Raw genomic sequence first — 18,614 nt, 5'->3', positions numbered from 1 at the left:
AAAGCCGCCCTGGCGCTCTGAGCAATGCCATGTTTGTGTGTGACCTCCCTGGCAGACCCGAAGCTGCCTCATCTGCTCCAGGATGGAGGAGGACTGGTCCTAACGCCCACTTTGAGTGTGGCTGGCATTGACGCCTGGCCCAGACCGCAGATGGGCCTGCCGGGTTTCATGGCAGGTCTTGTCTGCATGCCCAGGTGAAGGGGCGCGGCGTTCGCTGAAGGGCTGGCAGGACGGTATGGCCAGCCTGCTCACAAGTTAGACTTACGATTGAGGCCCGGCAGCTCTTGAATACGCTGCCCACGCCGGCCGACATCACGACGAGCGAGGCTTTGGGAGTGGGGAGGTGCGTGCGCATTACAGCACAGCGCTCCCTTCTGCCTGCTCTCGTGCAGCGGCTGTGATCCTGGGACCGGGCTGGCAAGAGGCAGGGAGGGATTGTGTTTCGGGCTATGTGTCCTGGAAGGAAGGGCAGGGAGACGGCTGTGTGGGAAGGTGAAGGCCACTGTCCCGCCCTGCTGATGTTGAGTTGCTGCGTGTGTAACGCCAACAGACCCCAGTTGTCGGTGGACAGCATCGAACCCAGGACCTCTGGAGCTTAGTGCATGAGGCTCCACTGCACGAGCTAAAAGCCAACTGGTTGTTAGCTAAGGCTGGAGAACAGACTCGTTTAAGGCTCTCTCTCTAAGTGGATTCGGTGCCACGAGCTGGGAGGTGTGGGGGTTACACGTGCAGGGCCGCGGGACGTGGTGCTGGGTTCAGGCTGTGGCCCAGCACACCGTACCAATAAGCAGTTCTTTGCCACTCGCCCGGAGCGCGTCTGAGTGGGCCGGGGCTCCCAGCAGCATGCCCAGTGTCGAGAGGGGAGCACTGCGTGGGGCCGGTGGGCTCAGCAGCCCAGGGAGCGGGCAGGGTGCCACCTTTCCAGCTTCCACGTGGGACGTTGCCTTGGACAGAGACCCAGGACGTCGCTGTGTGGAGACGTGACCGCGGCCGTGTCACGAGGCCCCAGTACAGGCAGCACGACGGCATCTATGTGGCGCCTAGCCTGGATGTTGGGCCCCTTTGGGGGGCGGGGGGGTTCCTGCCCCCTCCCTTATTTGGGGAGGGAAGGTTACAATCCCTGAGGTGACTTGGCTCCCCTTGGAGCTGGGGATGGGGAGAGCTGGTGGGGGAAGCTTCAGGCAGCAGCTGACATCTCTGTGCTGGGGGGGGGGGGGCACACACAGGGAGAGGTACTGTCTGAATAGAGCCCACTGTGTCCCTCCTGGCTGCCATGACGCGTCTCTCCCTCTCTCTGCCTGTCTCCTCTTAGCTGCAGGCAGGATACTGAAGCGCTGAATGGAGCCGCAATGTGACCTACATTTCCCAAGGAAGCAAGGCGCCTGCCCCATGAAATGATGCAAGTGAAGCCTCTTCTGCCCCGGCAGGTGCCTCCTTAGCCAGGCTTCTCGCCCTGCCGCATCACCTCACGCCATTCGCCGGGGACGGCAGGACATGGCCGGCGCGGCACCGTGGGCCCGCTGGGGAGAGGTGGACCTTGGCCATGGCTCTGGGCAGCGGCAGCGCTGGGAGGAGGAGGAGGTGGAGCAGGGGTCTGAGGGATACATGGAGGAGAAGGGAGTTGCTGGACTGGATGAGAACGGACTGGTGGGTGGCGCTGGCCAGTGGGGTGAGTCCCCGGCCCAGGAGCCCGCAGAACTGGAGTTCCTGGGAAACGTCAGGCTCCTGAAGGGGCCACCTTCCCCCGAGGGGCTCTTGGCCCAGAGTGACAGGAGCTTCGACCTTCGTGAACTGCAGGAGTTTGAGTGGAGCAGTGTCCAAGGGGACAATGCCAGGAGCCCACCCGCTGGTGAGTCGGTTCTCTCTTCTCTCCTCTTCCTCTGGTAGCCTGCATGTACTACGGAGATAGCCCAGATAGCTCAGAGCAGAGAGTAACTGCCACGGGGGGATGGGCGATGCCAGGGCATGGGGTGTTTTCTCCAGACCCCAGTAGTCTGCTGGGTCCTGGGAAATGCAGCTCACATGCCTTGAAGAAGACTAATTCCAGTGAGCTTAAGTGTCTAGGTATTGCCAGTAAAATGCAGCTACCTCTGGGGTAGAACACTGAACCCATCGGATGTGCGCCTCACAACAGTTTAGTACAGGAAGGGAGGAGCCATTCTGTATCTGATTGAAACCGCAGTTGGCATGTGGCCAGCACACACCTATGAGCAGCGTCCTTCCACCTGCAGAAAACACTGAGGGTCTTTCAGGATCCCGTTCATGCAGGGATGAGGGCCTGCAGTGAATAATCTCATTCAGCGTCACAGCACTGGGGCAAAGAGAGCGCTACCTGTGGGAATTCCAGTGCCCATCCTTGCAACGCCTTAACGTTTTCCTGGAGGTCCCTCACCCGAGCACTGACTAGGTCTGATGTCGTTCAGCTTATGAGACCTGGCAGGCTCTGGGCTGAAGGTGCTATGGCTGCAGGCTAGAGAAGCCCTCCTGTTGGGAATTGCCAGTTCTCAGGAAATTCACTCAAGCAGATTTTCCTCTGACATGTCTGACTCACAGGAGGGGAATGCCAGCTGCATCAGGTGTTGTGCAGGGAATATGGACCTGCGTCTACCTCATCTACCTTTCAGTGTGGCCACAGTTATGGGCTGCAGTCCATGTGTGTTGGTAGAAATCTGCTTTCTGTGAAGGAACCTTTCGAACTGTATGGTAAGAGGCAAAGTCCCAGCATGTTGCTAGCTAGGAAGCCCAGAGTTGGAATAAATAAATGATCATTGCGCAGTATGGAAAGATGTTAACAGCTGGCATCTCCGTGGGGAGCAAACACCAGGACTAGTGCTGGTCAGGACACAGCCTAGAAGTATGAAACCCCAGTCAGGAGAATCTTGATTTCTGTTCTCAGCTTTGATACCAGATTGCGGCTGTCTTGGGGCAAGTCACCTGCAGTACATTTTCACAAGTGCCTAAGACTAAGTCTACACAGCAACCAGACACCCGCAGCTGGCCTGTGCCAGCCGACTCAGGCTCGTGGGGCTGAGGCTGTGGGGCTGTTTCACTGCCATGTCAACGTCTGGGCTCGGGCTGGTTCGAGGACCCTGAGAGGTGGGAGGGTCCCAGAGCTGGGGCTCCAGCCCGAACTCTGATGTCGACACAGCAACGAAACGGCTCCGCAACCTGCGCCCAAGTTGGCTGGGGTTTTTCTTCGCTGTATAGACATGGCCCTAATCACGAAGGAGCCCAGATTGCAACATCGGCACCTAAATCATTTGGGCATTTCAGAAAATATTACCCTTCCTCTCTGCACCTTGCATTCCAATGGCTGGGGATGATGATTGTTCCCGGGGATGGACTGGTCAGTATGTACGACGGTTAAAAGGGAAACCACGCTAATACTGAGGAGTTTAAGACCTTGGACTAGGAAGGGAACAGTGGAAGCAGTAACATTTCCTGATGGTACCAACATTTCAGTGAATTGGGACGAACGAAGATTTTGTGAGAAACTCTGGAAGGAGCTGAAAAAAGGAGCCATGCAAATGGGTGGGGGCGGGTGAATGTTAGGGCCGTCCAGGGCAAAGTAATGCGTCGGGGAAGAAATCCTTAAGGGCCGGTCAGATGCAGTGGTGGGTTTGGATTTCGTTGTAAAAGACCGAGCTGTCCTTGCCAGCATCTGCTCAGTGGTGGCCGGAAGAGTCAAGAAGATATCCAGGGTTTGCCTGCACTGCCGTTGGGAAGGGTGATTGCAGGTCGTATGGTGACCTGTGATCCAGCTGCATGGGCGGAGGGCCAGACTGGCCGCCTGACTACGCACCTAGAGTACCGGGTGGGGACTGTACTCGGGTGACTAGCCCATCCCGCTGCCCTTGCGGCTACCTCTCTGTTTAGTACGCTAGCTCCATCTCCTCTAGCTCAGCCATGCCTCCCAACTGCCGGGTAGATGTAGCCTTAGCCTGTATTGAGGGTAAAGGAATAATATGCAAATATCTTCATGTGGTTAATGAGATGATGACCCCTAAATATATTCTCAGTGTTGCATATATACTGAAGTCCTACTCTGGAAGATAGCATTCAAGGGTTGGCCATCTCCCCTTAAAGCTGTAACAGAAATAGAAACATCCCAAAGCAGGGACAATAAAAATGATTGGGGACGTTTGTCCTGATACTCTTGATGTACCCCAGCAGGACAGGAGAAACTCCACTGAAGTTGATGGAGTTCCACCAGCGTTAAAATGGTGTGAGAGGAGAATTGGACCCGCTGGGCAAGGGAAGCTTCCATATGACTTTCCAGGTTGACAAAATTAAGGGTAAAATATTCAAAAGCGCCTGAGTCTTATCTTCAAAAGTGACTTGGACACTTGGGAGCCTCACTGGAAGTCAATGGAACCTAGCTTGCTAAGGCACTTTTAAATATTTTACCCAAGGACTAGTTGGCTTGGCTTGGAGAATAGAAAAGAGAGATGCTGGAGGTCTAGAAATGTATGCATGGTGCGGAGAAAGCCACTCAGGCTGCTCCCATCTTGTAACGGAACAAGAGGGCACTCGGAAAGGATTAAAAGGCAGTATATTTTAAAATGGCAGAACTGGAAAGAATTACAGTTACGTATGTGTGATCTCTATTTCTCTAAGTAACATGACCTGTGGGACTCTCTGCAGCAGGAAAATATAGGGGCAAAAAGCATGGATTATTATTATTAAACAAAACAAAAACCATGTTTGTAGGAATAATAATACTCCCACCTAGTTCTTACAGAGCACTTTTAATGAAGGAGGTCAGTATCATTTCTGCCATTTACACATGGGGAAACTGAGGCATGGGACAGGGAAGTAACTTGCCCAACGTCCTTCAGCAAGCCAGTGGCAGGCCAGGAATAGAACCCAACTCTCCTGAGCAGTTTTGGGGTTTGGTTCATGGGGCAAAAATCAAATGAACAAAGAAACCATTGAGCACTTGGTGACGGCAGCACTGTTGTTTGTTTTCCAGATGATGGCGAGGAGCTAGAGCATGATGGGACACAGGAGGACCTAACCTCCCCAGCCCACTGGCACCCACAGAGAGACAGGCAGCTAGACATGACTGAAGAGGATGAGGACCGAGCCAGCTCAGGGGATGTGGAGAGACAGGAGGGGGACTGGGAGGCAGGGAGTGAAGGGGAGGGCTACCCGGAGCTCTCTTTCGAGGGCCAGTATGGCTCAGAGTACAGCGCTAGCCCCGATGCTCTGCGGGACGCCCAGGCTCTGTACAGGGACTATGGCAAATCCTTCAGCTTCACCACGGATGGCGGAGAGGAGCTTTCGGGACACTCAGACGTCAGCCCGCCCCTCTCCAACACCCTGCCGGAGTGCTCCCCCAAGCCAAGCCAGAGAACCGGAGCTGATGTCTTTGAAAGCCAGAGCCGGCTCAGAGAGAGCCCGGAGTTCCCCACAGAAATGGAGTTCTCGTCGCCCTCAGGCGGGCAGCTGGACAGCCCCAATCTGAGCCCGCTGGCCGATTCCCCCCACTGGAGCCTGAGCCGGAGCCTCCTGCACCACCTGTCTGTGGAAGACCTTCAGAATGCCCTGAGCATCGACGCAGAGACCTTCCCAGACCCCTCCTATACTGAGAGCGTGGAGGACCCGCCCCGAATAGTCTCCAAGGCTACCTCTGCTGATGGAGCGAGGGCATCCCACCACCGCCCCGTGCCTTCGTCTCAGCCTTCGGAGAGCTCAAGGCTCCAGGCAACAAAGACTCCCCCTTCCCTACGGCAGGCTGGCAGCCAGCAGCAGGACAGGGCTCGGAAGCTGAAGAAGGCCATTTCCCCAGCACTCCCTTCCAAGTTTAGCAGGCAGTCCAGGTCCCTGAGCCCCCAGGGGAACGCCGGTGAGCAGGCAGAACGGTCTGGCTCGCCCAAGTCAGGCCCCGTCAGGCCATCCCTGGCCGCAGCCGATGCCTCGCGATACGGGCGAGGCCAGCTCAACTACCCGCTGCCGGATTTGTCCAAGGTGGAGCCGCGGGTGAAGTTCCCAAAGGACGATCAGAGTTACCGCCCTCCGCGGGGCAGGACTCTGCCCATGAGGGCCAGGGGCTCAGCGAGCCCCGTGGTCTTCAAGTCTCCTGCGGAGATTGTCCGGGAGGTGTTGCTGAGCAGCACGGAGGGATCCCCGCAAAAATACCCTACCCCTTCCACCACCATGGTGCCCGAGGAGTTCAGGTCCCCGCAGCAAGCCACTGAGCTGGTGAAGCAGCTGCAGGTAACTTCCACCTCTCACAAACCAGGGAAACCTCATTAGGAGAGAGACAAAGGATCTCTACACAGGTTTGAAATCAGAGGGCCCCCCCTTTTCCCTCCTGCAAGAAGCTGGGCAGAAAGGGGCTGCAGAACTTGGAGGGAATAAATGTTGGAGCCTTCACCTGTACGGTGTCGCCTCTGGACTAGGAGACCATGTTGACAGGGGATGCTCATCCCTCTGGAATCCCGGTCAGCACTGCCATGGGGCAGATCATTGCATGGGGTGTTAATGACAGGGCATTAGGATTAACAGCAGGGAAACCAGAGTCACTTGCTCAGGTAGAATATCGTGTGCGCATGTGTTCAGAGGGGGAACTAATCTTTTGATGTATTGATTCTTGGTTTGCAGACTAAATTCTGAAGTCCCTATTACCTGAGACATATGTTTCTGCAGTGTTTCCATGTGCAGTGTACGTGTGTCTGTGTACACATGCACCAGGCACTTTCATACCCGGTGGCTAACTGCTCCTTCAGCGTCCACCCTCCCCCAGCTGGACATTTATGTTGCTATGTAAAACTCAGTGACAGTAACACCCCTACATGACCCTGACGTGTGCTCTCCTCCCTCTCCTTCCAGGAGGACTACCACAAACTGCTGACCAAGTACGCTGAGGCTGAGAACACCATTGACCGCCTACGGCTGAGAGCAAAGGTACAACGTGCAGGGAGCCTGAAACAGGCCAGATATTGGGATAAGCACCCCTCATTGCAGATGTTTCTCCCTATGTGCTTTTGGGGCTGTCACATTGGGCCGGCAGGCTCCCAAGAGCAGGCTGCATGTGAGATTTTAAAATAGTAATAATATTTAAGATGGGGAGGTATCATTCGCTCTGGTTTACAGCTAGGGAAAACCAAGCACAGGGAGGTGAAGTGACTCCCCATGGTCACACAGCAGGGAATAGAACCTCAGTCTCTTGCCTCTCAGTCCAGCACTCTAGCCACTGGAGCACGCTGCCTTCTGGCCAGAGATTGCTCAAGACCTGCCCTTTTTATGATATTGTGGCAGCCCTGATCCGAGCCAGAAGCAGAAAGGGCCAAGGCAGCCAGGAAATTACAGAATAAATTACCCAAGCTCTTCTGAGCTTCTGAAGAGATTCACTTGTGGTTTGAGAGCAGGGTGGATGCTATGGTTGGTTCCCTTTTCATCCGGCCAGGTTTGCCCTTGTAGATGCTCGAGGAGCAAACAGGGGCGCTGCATGCAGGGATCGTTAGCCTTCCCAGGCCGTACCTCCACAAACCAGAGAGGGTGGCTGTGAGCTGCTCCAGTTTATGCAACTCAGGTGCAGTTTTGAGGATCGGGCTCCTGCCAAATTGCCAGCGTGGCCTGTAACGGGTTGAAGCTTGGATTTCCTCTGAGGTTCAGAATCTGTCCCCTCAGCTTGCCTGCTTATGAGGCGGTCTGTCTCCAGGGTTAATATACATCTGAGCTGAATGGATTCATACCCACACCTCAGCTAGGGCAGCAGTCTGATTTCCATCCCAATACCCCTGGGTCTGGTTAGTCTGACACCACACAAGCACATGGAGGGTTAGTTGCTCCCCCAGCAAAAGGCCCCATCTCTACTCCCCTTCCAATGGCCCAAGCTTTGAATTCGCAGCGTCCTTGCACGCTGCCTCTTGCTTCCTTCCTCTTTCTGGGGAGCCCCTGAGCTGCGGTTTAGCTAGTGCAGCACCGGGAGAAGGGAAGTCGAAATCTGGCGCAATGTCATGTTGCAAAGCTTCCCATCTCCCCTCCTCCTTCCCTTCCTGTTCAAGGCCAAGCCCCGCTGCCCTCGTCGGGCCAGAAAAGAGACGCCACTGAAGCTGGGTGCCTGTTGCAAAAACACACCCATGCCCGTTCACGTGCAGTCGGAAGCATGCCTCTGCTATGTTCACTTGCCATCGATATTCTAGCCCAGAAGTTTGCGGTCGGGAACCTTCGCAGAGACGGCAGGGCTGGTTCTCCGGTACCCTGCCCCTTGTGGTGTTGTGCCCGTGTGAAACCGCAGCTGTAAGGCGCATGCTGTGTGCAGATGCACTAAGACACGGGGGCTGCCCCCTGCAGTTGGTTCCTTGCTTCGAGTGTAGCTGGAGCCAATGAGTAATACACGGTCTTTCCTGCCATTGATTAGGCAAATGGTCTGCTGCAAGTGCAGCCCTGCTCTTTCACTCTATCTAAAGTACTTCCCTGTCCCCCATCACCAGAGCACAGGGGTGAGCAAACTTTGTGGCCCGAGGGCCACACTGGGGTATGGAAATTGTATGGCAGGCCATGAATGCTCATGAAATGGGGGGTGGGGTGCAGGAGGGGGTGAGGGCTCCATCTGGGGGTGCAAGCTCTGGTGGGGTCCCAGAAATGAGGATTTCGGGCTGGGGCAGGGGGTTGGGATGTGTGTGTGTCGAGGGGGGGGGAGGGTGTAAGAGCTCCAGCTGGGGGTGTGGGCTCTGGGGTGGGGCCGGGAATAAGGGGTTTGCAATACAAGAGGGGGCTCCAGGCTGGGATCGAGGGGTTCAGAGCATGGAAGGGGGATCAGGGCAGGGGTAGGGGATTAGGGCACGGGAGGGGCTCAGGGGCACAGGCTCTGGGCAGCGCTTACCTCAAGCAGCTCCTGGAAGTATGTTCCCCCATCCGGCTCCTACGTGGAGGCACGGCCACATGGCTCTGCATGCTGCCCCATCCGCAGGTGCCGTTCCCCAATGGGAGCTGCAGACGGGGCAGCGTGCAGAGCTGCCTGACCATGCCTCCACCTACTACGTAGGAGCCAGAGGGGGGGGGTCATAGCGGATGCTTCCCGGGAGCCACGCGGAGCAGGGCAAGCCTCCGACCCCACTCCCCAGCTGGAACTGAGGGCCGGATTAAAAGCTCTGATGGGCCAGATGGTGGCCTGCGGGCCATAGTTTGCCCACCCCTGCCATAGCACCTCACACTCTTCAATGTATTTGTCTTCACAACACCCATGGGTAGCAGGCCAGTGCGGTTATCCCCATTTCACATATGGGACACTGAGGAACAGAAAACCAGATCCTCAATTGGTTACAGCTCCATTAATTTCAATAGTGACTTGCCCACTATTCCAAGACCGGAATTGTGACGGTCAAGTCTGACCTCCTGTCCACAGAACTTCCACGGCAGAAGAGCAGGGAACTGAACCTGGATCTCTCAAGTCCCAGGTGTGACTAAGTTCCTCCTCTGCCTCGGTGGGTCCCGCGCTTATTGGTGGATTTGCCTGCCTCAGAGATTCACAGCAGCTCTCAGTTTGGCCACTCTTGCTAGTGGCTCAGACCTGCCCATCCACTCAGCTAACCTCATCACTGGCCAGCATGGGGGAAACAACAGAACAATCCCTGCAGTCTCTGTGTCCTACCTAGTGGGTTGGGGACAGGGCAGATCCCTCTCCGATTTAGACCTTCCCTTCTGGTGTTTCTCACAGACCAGGTCAACTCCTCCTGTGTCTGATCAGGAGTTGGGGGGGAACCCGGGCCCACCCTCTACACCAGGTTCCAGCCCAGGGCCCTGTGGATAGCAGCTGTCCACAATGTTCCCTCTATCAGCTGCGTGACAGCTACAACTCCCTGGGCTACTTCCCCATGGCCTTCCCCCAGCACCTTCTTTGTCCTCACTGTAGGATCTTCCTCCTGAAGCCTGATCACGCTTGAACTCTTCACTCCTCCTGCAGCACGCATTCTCACCCCCTGCTCCTGGCACGCCCCCGTACTAACTGATGGGAGGTCCTTTTTAAACCAGGTGTCCTGATTAGCCTGCCTGCCATAACTGAATCTAGAAAGTTCTTAATTGGCTCCAGGTGTCTTGATTAGCTTGCCTGTCTTAATTGGTTCTGGCAGGCTCCCGATTGCTCTAGGGCAGCCCCTGCTCTGGTCACTCAGGGAACAGAAACCTGTTCGTCCAGTGGCCAATATATTTGCCTTCCACCAGACTCCTGTACCCCCCTGATCTGGGTCTGTCGCACAGGCTAGTGCCTGAACCACTGGGCAATCCTTCCTCTCGCTGCTCCCTGGCATTCTGGGGTGCAGCTATGCTCCAAGCAAAGGCTAGCTCCAAGCAACCCTGTCCTCCTAGCTTTGAGGCCACCGGTCCCCTTTTCGCCTCCCATGCAGTGCCTTACGCACATGTGCAGATACACGCCAGCCAGGGCCACAGTCGCTCTTTGCCGTGTGCCGCCGTAGAGGGTAGTGTGGCGGGACGCACCGCCCGGCAGGACGGGAGCAAAGCTGCGGCAGAGAGAGCTGGTAGCAATCTGCGTGCTGTGATCGTTCCAGGGGAGGGGAGAGGCTGTGCGGATGTGCTCGGAGAGGGGATGGCCTGTCTGGGATGTGGCGCGGCTGGGTGAGGAGGGTCGGTGTGTGAGCTGGAATTTGGAGGGAGGCACAGGTGAGAGGCGTGAGTGGAGCTCAGCGTGGAGGACGCTCTGTGTGTCTGGAGGGGGCAGTCCGTCTGTGAATGCAGCTTGGAGGGGAGCCCAGCCATGACTGTGCAGGGAGGTGGTGGGTGGACAGGGCTTTTTAGAGAGGACGTTGTCCGGTAATGAGGGGGTAGAAGGGCAAGTGACGAGCTAGGCTTGGGGTGATGGGGAGACGCCCTCTGAGAGTGGGGGCCTCTGTGGGGTGAAGGGTCTATCAGTGAACAGGGTTTGGAAGCGGGAGCAGGGTACCATCCCTAAGCAGAGTACATCCCTCCCTCTTCTGCTCTGTCTGCAAGGCCCCCTCAGGCCTGGTGAAGGCCCATGCTCCCCTGCAGGGCTTGGGGCTATCATCGTGGCTTGCCCGGCACACCTCCCTTTGGCACTACGGTGCGACACAACAAGGAGTGACACCTCTCAGTGCAGCATTTCACATGCCGGGAGCTCCCTGGGCTCAGGTGGGTGCTGTCACTCCGCACTACAGCCGCGGGATCACCGTGTACCCGCTCCCAGGCCCTGGCTGGCTGGGGAGAGAGGGGGCCTCTTTCAGCACCATGGCCCTGCAGGCAGACAGGTGCGGGTGAGGGCTGATCCCCTGAAAAGCTGTTCATCTGGGGCTCCCCTGTCTGGAGCCCAGCCTGGGGGTCCCCCCAGGATAATGGGTTTGGCAGCCTGTAGATATGGGGTGGAACCGCTTTTTCCCAAAGAATCCATCCAGCTCTTAAAGCGACAGGGCAGCACCTAGCGCGAGTCTCCAGGCTTTCCGATTGGTCAGCAATGCACTCTCTCCTCTGCATCACACAGGGAAGGCTTATTGGTGAACTCAGGGGCTGGGGGGACTGAAGTGTAGCCCCCATTGGTGCTACAAACATGAAGGAGCAGCTCCGCTCTGCTCAAGGTGAAGTGGCCTGTGATAATGCTTTGCGCTGTTTCAGCACCCGCCCTGAGAGGATCTCAAATTAGACATTAAACCTCCGCTCTTGAGGTAGGGGTTCTCCCCACTCTACACACAGAGGAACGGAGACACGGAGAACATGGAGGACCTGATTTACGGAAGAGCTGAACCCCCCACCCCTCCATCCAGTTGCTGGCGCTCAGCACTGCTGAAAATCAGGCCCCAAGTGACTTGCCCAAAGTTACACAGCTCAGTCAGAGCTGGGAAAGAACCCAGGAGTCCTGACTCCCAATTCCTTGTTCTAACCGTTCGGAAAGACTAACCCTCAATATAGGGAAAGTCGCATTAGCTTTATTATAGACCAGAACTCATCACCAGCAGAGAGCATCGCTTCTTTGTCAGAATTCTACATAGGATCAGTACCGCCAGCCCCCTCATTCCTCTGGGGAAGCTGTCCCTTAGTCCCCTTAAGGGAAAGGGCTTGCTGGTTAGAAGTAAGACCGAAAGAGACAGATTTACAAATGCTAGCCTCCATTTGTTGTGCACACAAATTGCAGGTGAAAAGAATTGGGGTGTGAAGAGGGGGGGGTGTTTTGGGCCAGCACTTTAGGTCAGGTAGATCACTAGGGGTCTCAGCTCCACCAGGGATGAGTGTAATATAAATGCCTGAACAGATCTAAGGCCCTGATCGTGGGTGCAAACATGGAAGTCGGCTTAAGACTGAAGGTTTGGCCGAAGTGAACAGAGAGCAGGACCTGCTATGCATTCCCTCTGGACCCCTTTTGGAGGAGCACTGCAGTGTGTCTTTAAGTAAGAAAGAATTAGGCTCTTAAGCCTATGACTTATTGTAGTCAGTGACTATTTTATTAGCCCGAAAGGTCTTGCTGGCACCCGCCGAGGCTTTCTGAATCACTGCAAGCGATTAGCTAGTGTGTGTATTTATATATAAAAACATGCATGTTCCCAGGCACACACCCCCCTCTGCTTCCAGAGGCAGAAAATTCTGTAAGAATGGTGGGAACTTCCAATTGCTGGAAGCTTAGGCTATATGGTGGGAGTGCCGTAGCATTTGCAGGCAGGTCACCAAGTGTCTTGGTCGTGGGCCCCCACCCTGGGTCTTTTCCCGCAAATCAAATGTGTATCTCTCTAATCTCCAGAGCGCTTTTCTTTTCGTTCTGTTTCAAGTTCTTATCTTTGATCATCAGAGCATGAAGGCTTCTCTCTTCAGCTAATGGATCGCCTAGAGCAGCCATCGTGCATTTGTGGGTGGGGGACACTGGACTGTGCATTACAGGATGCAGTCATCACCCGGTGCCCCTGCAGTATTTGTGTCCAAGCAATGGCAGAATGTTGTGTGTCCCGGGTTATCGCACTGTGTTATCTTGACGCTGATGTGGTATCAATAGTGCGTTGACATTATCGATCTTAGGTACTTTCATGCCGTCCTTCTCCGTAATATGCCCCTCACAATCTTTAACGTGTTTATCCTCACAACACCTCTGTGAGGTAGGGCAGGGCTGTTATACCCATTGTACAGATGGGGGACTGAGCACAGAGAGGCTAAGTGACTTGCCCAAGGTCATACAAGAGAGTCAGTAACGGGGGAGGGACTTGAACCTAGTTCTCTCGCATCTCTGCTAGTGTCATAACCACGGGCCCACACTTCCTCCCTCCATCATCTTGTGTTGTTGGGTAAGGCATGTTCCCAGGTGAACTCAAGACTCTAATTGTCTTGCAGGCTGTGAATCAGGGCTGTCCCACTGGCTTTGGGACAGGTGCCTTCCCTCTCTTCACAACACCGTGACAGTCCACGGGTCTCATTCTGGCACTAAACAATCCTTCCAGTCAGTCCCAAATTAGAATAGAAGCCACCTGTTGAAATTACAGGCAGTCTGGGGAAGAAGGATGGTCTTGTCGGTAAGGCGCTGAGCTGTAGGTTCTATTCCCTGCTCTGACGCTGGCTCACCCCGTGGCTGGGGGCGGGTCACTTTCAATCTCTCTCTGCCTCGATTTCCCATATTAAAGTGCGGATAATAATCTCCCACCTTTTGTCTGTCTCGTCTCTTTAGATTGTGTACCCTCTGAGCCAGGCAACGTCTCTTGCTATGTGTGTGCAAGTTCCCCGGTCTCTGTTATAAATAAATGCGGTAAATATGTTTTTTGGCTGTACAAGTCACAAATTCTTTCCGTTTCCATTCCCAAGAGCCGGTCTCTTGCTGCGTTCCGGCATAAAACTGGTTGGCACCGACCCGACGGGGCTGGCTGTTCGCAAGGACAAATCCATTCAGCACATTCACCTCCCCTCTGGGTTTGTCCTCTCCCCGGACACGTTGGTTGTACAGCTGATGAATGAGCTGAGCCAGCCCTCTCCAGCCAGTGGGTGGCTCGCAAACTGCCTAACGTGACTAGTTCTGGAAAACATTTGCCTTTTGTAATCCACTGCCTGTCCTATGGGGGTGTCACCTATGTCACACGGTACTGGTTCTGCCTCCTGAATGAATAATTCTCAAAGCCAGAAAGACTTGTCCAGGGGAACATGTGCATGCTTTTGTGAATGTGTAATTGTATGAGGATTCACGTGCAGTTATGTATTTGGGTGAGCTCCTGGGATACGATGCATTCCTTTTCCAGGTAGATCCACGCCTTGTATACTCTCTTCTTCCCCTCAGTAATTAGGTTCGGTGCTGTACGTCCTCCTTCGTGTCTGACGTGTGTTGAGTGACTGCTCTCTCATGTTGCTGGTTCCAGGCAACGCTCCGTGGCTAAAATGTATGAAGAGGAGAGAGCTGGGAAACAATTGATTATTTTTGTTTGGGGGCGAAACCGAAAAATACAGAAAAAGAATTTGGTTAGTTTCCAATCAAAACTGATTTTTTTTTCCAGGTTTTCTCACTGAAATGAAAAACCCAAAGAAAAAATAATGAATCGAGGGTGCACAAAACTTTTCATTGTTGATTCAAAACTAAACGTTGGAACGATTCGTTTCAAACATTTCCGAATTTTTTTTTGGCTCAAACTATTAGTTAAATTTGACCTGAATTTGCGAATAGTTTCAATCCCGCCCCCCCCCAATGCATTTTTCAGCAAATTTACTATTTGCTGCAAAAAATTTTGCCCATCTCTAGCTCCAACTCCCAGCATGCACCTCTCCAGCAACAAGGCTATCTAGCTGGGAATGAAACATCTGCTGAAACTCGTGGACTCTGCCCATCGTACTAGCCAGGGGCTGCGTTGGAGAACTTGGAGCAGTTTTGACCTGTAAACTGCACTTTAGCCACCAACTCCGTATGGAGAGAAATGCATCGATTTCTGCTCTGTGGGGCAGGTTCCGGGGTGGCTGCTAATTGAAGCTGAAGCCCGACGAGTTCCGAGCAAGCTGCTCACCATGGCCAATACAGCTGTACCATAGAATCTCTATGGATAGTAATTACATACCTGAGCAATAAGAATATAGCAGCAGAGATGTACTACTGACCACCTGATCAGGATGGTGATAGTGACTGAAATGCTCCGGGAGATTCGAGAGGCTATAAAAATAAAAAACTCAATAATCAATTATCCCCATTATTGACTGGGTACATGTCACCTCCAGGATGGGATGCAGAGATAAAGTTTCTTGACACCTTAAATGACTGCTTCTTTCAGCAGCTAGTCCTGGAACCCATCAGAGGAGAGGCAATTCTTCATTTAGTCGTAAGTGAAGTACAGGATCTGGTCCCAGAAGTGAATATAGCTGAATCGCTTGGTAATAGTGACCATAATATAATTAAATTTAACATCCCTGTGGCGGGGAGAACATCACAACAGCCCACCACAGGAGCAATTCATTTCAGAAAGGGCAACTACACAAAAATGAGGACGTTAGTTAAACAGAAATTAAAAGGTATAGCGCCCAAAGTGAAATCCCTGCAAGCTGCGTGGAAACTTTTTAAAGACACCATCATAGAGGCTCAACGTAAATGTATACCCCGAATTAAAAACCTTAGTAAGAGAACCAAGATAGTGCCAACAACGTAAACAAAGTACAAGAAGCAGTGAGAGGCAAAAAGGCATGCTTTAAAAAGTGGAAGTTAAATCCTATTAAGGAAAATGGAAAGGAGCATAAACTCTGGCAAATGAAGTGTAAAAATATAGTTAGGAAGGCCAAAAAAGAATTTCAAGAACAGCTAGCCAAAGCCTCATAAAGTAATAGCAAAAACATTTTAAGTACATCGTTAGGGGGCTTATTCCTTTACCCTCTCACTTCCCTGGTCCTTCTCGCATAAACAGAGAGCAACAATACCCAAAGTCCGAAGGTGCAAACAATTCAATGTTTATTGGGGTGACCTTCCAGCAAGCTTAAATCCAAGTTCCTTTTTCCTTATTTTCGAATCCCAACTTACTTCCTGTTTGCCTCAAATTTATATAGTAATATTCTTAGCTATACCTTAACTAATCATTCTACTGAAATTTACCTAACCAATCCTAACATATTGTAACATGATTAGCTAACCAATTATATCCTACCACCTTAATTAGTTTACACCCGGCAAAATTAATTATACAGCAGACAGAAACAATCACAGAATCAGACAGAGACCATGCAAATAAACAATAGTAAAGGGGGAACTATAATGACAAAACAATACAGAAGTGAGTATTTCACAACTACATCTATAAAGACATAAAGGTTTCCCAGCTGTGTCTATTGATAAGTTGAGTTCTTACCAGAGAGAAAACTACCAAACTAAATTTCCTTTTACATCTTCTAGGCTCTTCCCTTTCTCTGGGGGTGATAGATCGGATCACCTTTCCAACAGCCCCAGATTGCCTTATTTCAATGTGACTAGTTTGGAATGTGAGGATGTGACCGATCGCTTCCCAGCTTATGGCTGCCTCTGTTGCTTAGCCAAAGGCCTTAGCCTAAGAACAGGGCCTCAGACTGTCACAGTGAGAGGAGGCCCTTACACAGATTCTTTCTTTTATACCTCTATAACTAGCTTAATGATAAACATATACCTAAATTCTTAAAGTATAGGTCTTTACAGACAGGCTTGAATATCTATATCCTAACATACATTAGCAGCAAGAAGCCTGCTAAACAACCATTTTGGCCACTGGATGATTGAGATGCTAAAGGCGCACTCAAGGACGATAAGGCCATTGTGGAGAAACTAAATGAATCAGTCTTCACGGCTGAGGATGTGAGGGAGCTTCCCAAACCTGAGCCATTCTTTTTAGGTGACAAATCTGGAGAAGTCACCAGGACCAGATGGCATTCATCCAAGAGTTCTGAAGGAACTCAAATGTGAAATTGCAGAACTGCTAACTGTGGTCTGTAACCTATCATTTAAATCAGCTTCTGTACTGGATGACTGGAGGATAGCTAATGTGACACCAATTTTTTAAAAAGGATTGCTCCAGAGGCAATCCTGGCAATTACAGGCCTAAATTCAGTACCGGGCAAACTGCTTGAAACTATAGTAAAGAACAGAATTGTCAGACACGTCGATGAACATGATTTGTTGGGGAAGAGTCAACATGGTTTTTGTAAAGGGAAATCATGTCTCACCAATCTACTAGATTTCTTTGAGGGGGTCAACAAGCATGTGGACAAGGGGAATCCAGTGGATACAGTGTACTTAGTTTTTCAGAAAGCCTTTGACAGGGTCCCTCACCAAAAGCTCTTAAGCAAAGTAAGCTGTCATGGGCTAAGAGGGAAGGTCCTCTCATGGATTGGGAACTGGTTAAAAGATAGGAAATAAAGGGTAGGAATAAATGGTCAGTTTTCAGAATGGAGAGAGGTAAATAGTGGTGTCCCCCAGGGGTCTGTACCGGGCCCAGTCCTATTCAACATATTCATAAATGATCTGGAAAAAGGGGTAAACAGTGAGGTGGCAAAAGTTGCAGATGATACAAAACTACTTAAGATAGTTCAATCCAAATCAGACTGCGAAGAGCTACAAAGGGGTCTCACAAAACTGGGTGACTGGGCAACAAAATGGCAGATGAAATTCAGTGTTGATAAATGCAAAGTAATGCACATTGGAAAACATAATCCCAACTAAACATATAAAATGATGGGGTCTAAATTAGCTGTTACGACTCAAGAAAGAGATCTTGGAGTCATTGTGGATGGTTCTCTGAAAACATCCACTCAATGTGCAGCGACAGTCAAAAAAGCAAACAGAATGTTGGGAATCATTAAGAAAGGGATAAATAATAAGACATAAAATATCTATATATATCCATGGTATGCCCACATCTTGAATACTGTGTGCAGATGTGGTCTCCCCATCTCAAAAACGATATATTGGAATTGGAAAAGGTTCAGAAAAGGGCAACAAAAATGGTTAGGGGTATGGAATGGGAATGCCTGTCATATGAGGAGAGATTTGCTACCAAAAATGGAATGAAAGGAAGAGCTTTGGGGGAAACTCCTCCCAGATCTTGGTTAACGTGGGGAGGAGGAGATGGGTTCTGAGCCATGCTTCACAGCACGGGAGTGAGCAGATGGTTCTGAATTTCCATAATCCCCTACGTCCTCTGCCAGCAGAGGAGGGATGAGAGCTGGGAAAGGGGCCCAGGAGGAAGAAGGCAGAGATAAGTGCCTTGGTGCTGAGGCTATGATACTGTTTCTGAATGGATTGCATTTTATTGTGAGGATGTGAAGTGCAACTTAAAAGAGAGGCGCTGCCAGCCAACATGGGTATCCTGGTGCCAACTAGTATGAGTATCCTTGTTGCTCCTTCCGGGATAACAAGGGAGCCAAAGAAAGAGTTTGGCTGGAAAATAGTTCGGGGAGAGATTTCTGCTTTCAGCGCTTTATGTGCCCAAAATCTTAATGGATGTGTCAAGGTGGACATGTGTGTGCATGCAGTTTTGTGCATGTGGGCTACGCATAGATTTGAGTGTACCTGTAAATACATATCTTCTGAGTCCTGTATTACACTCTTGTCCCCATCCATCCCATCCACCCTGATGCACCTACCCCAGTCATTAGCCCTGCACTGACGTTCTGGGAATATGCTGCATTTGCTGTTCCTTGAAGTAGAGATTGAGATCTTCTAGGGCAATATAAGGGGT

The 18,614-nt window shown here is 52.0% G+C and overlaps 1 protein-coding gene across 1 annotated transcript in view; it reads left to right on the top strand.

Moving 5' to 3' along the window:
• AKNA (AT-hook transcription factor) overlaps positions 1-18,614 on the top strand; it is a 55,609-nt gene that overhangs the window by 8,384 nt on the left and 28,611 nt on the right. The window contains 3 exon segments of the mRNA XM_077836072.1: positions 1,313-1,849; positions 4,973-6,219; positions 6,835-6,909. Of these exon segments, the coding sequence (XP_077692198.1) occupies positions 1,495-1,849; positions 4,973-6,219; positions 6,835-6,909 (1,677 nt within the window). The 5' untranslated portion in view covers positions 1,313-1,494.

This window comes from Eretmochelys imbricata, chromosome 16 (genome assembly GCF_965152235.1).
Source record: "Eretmochelys imbricata isolate rEreImb1 chromosome 16, rEreImb1.hap1, whole genome shotgun sequence".
Lineage (NCBI taxonomy): Eukaryota > Metazoa > Chordata > Testudines > Cheloniidae > Eretmochelys > Eretmochelys imbricata.
The sequence above is the reverse complement of the archived record's forward strand: the minus strand, read 5'-3'. Positions and strand labels throughout refer to the sequence as shown.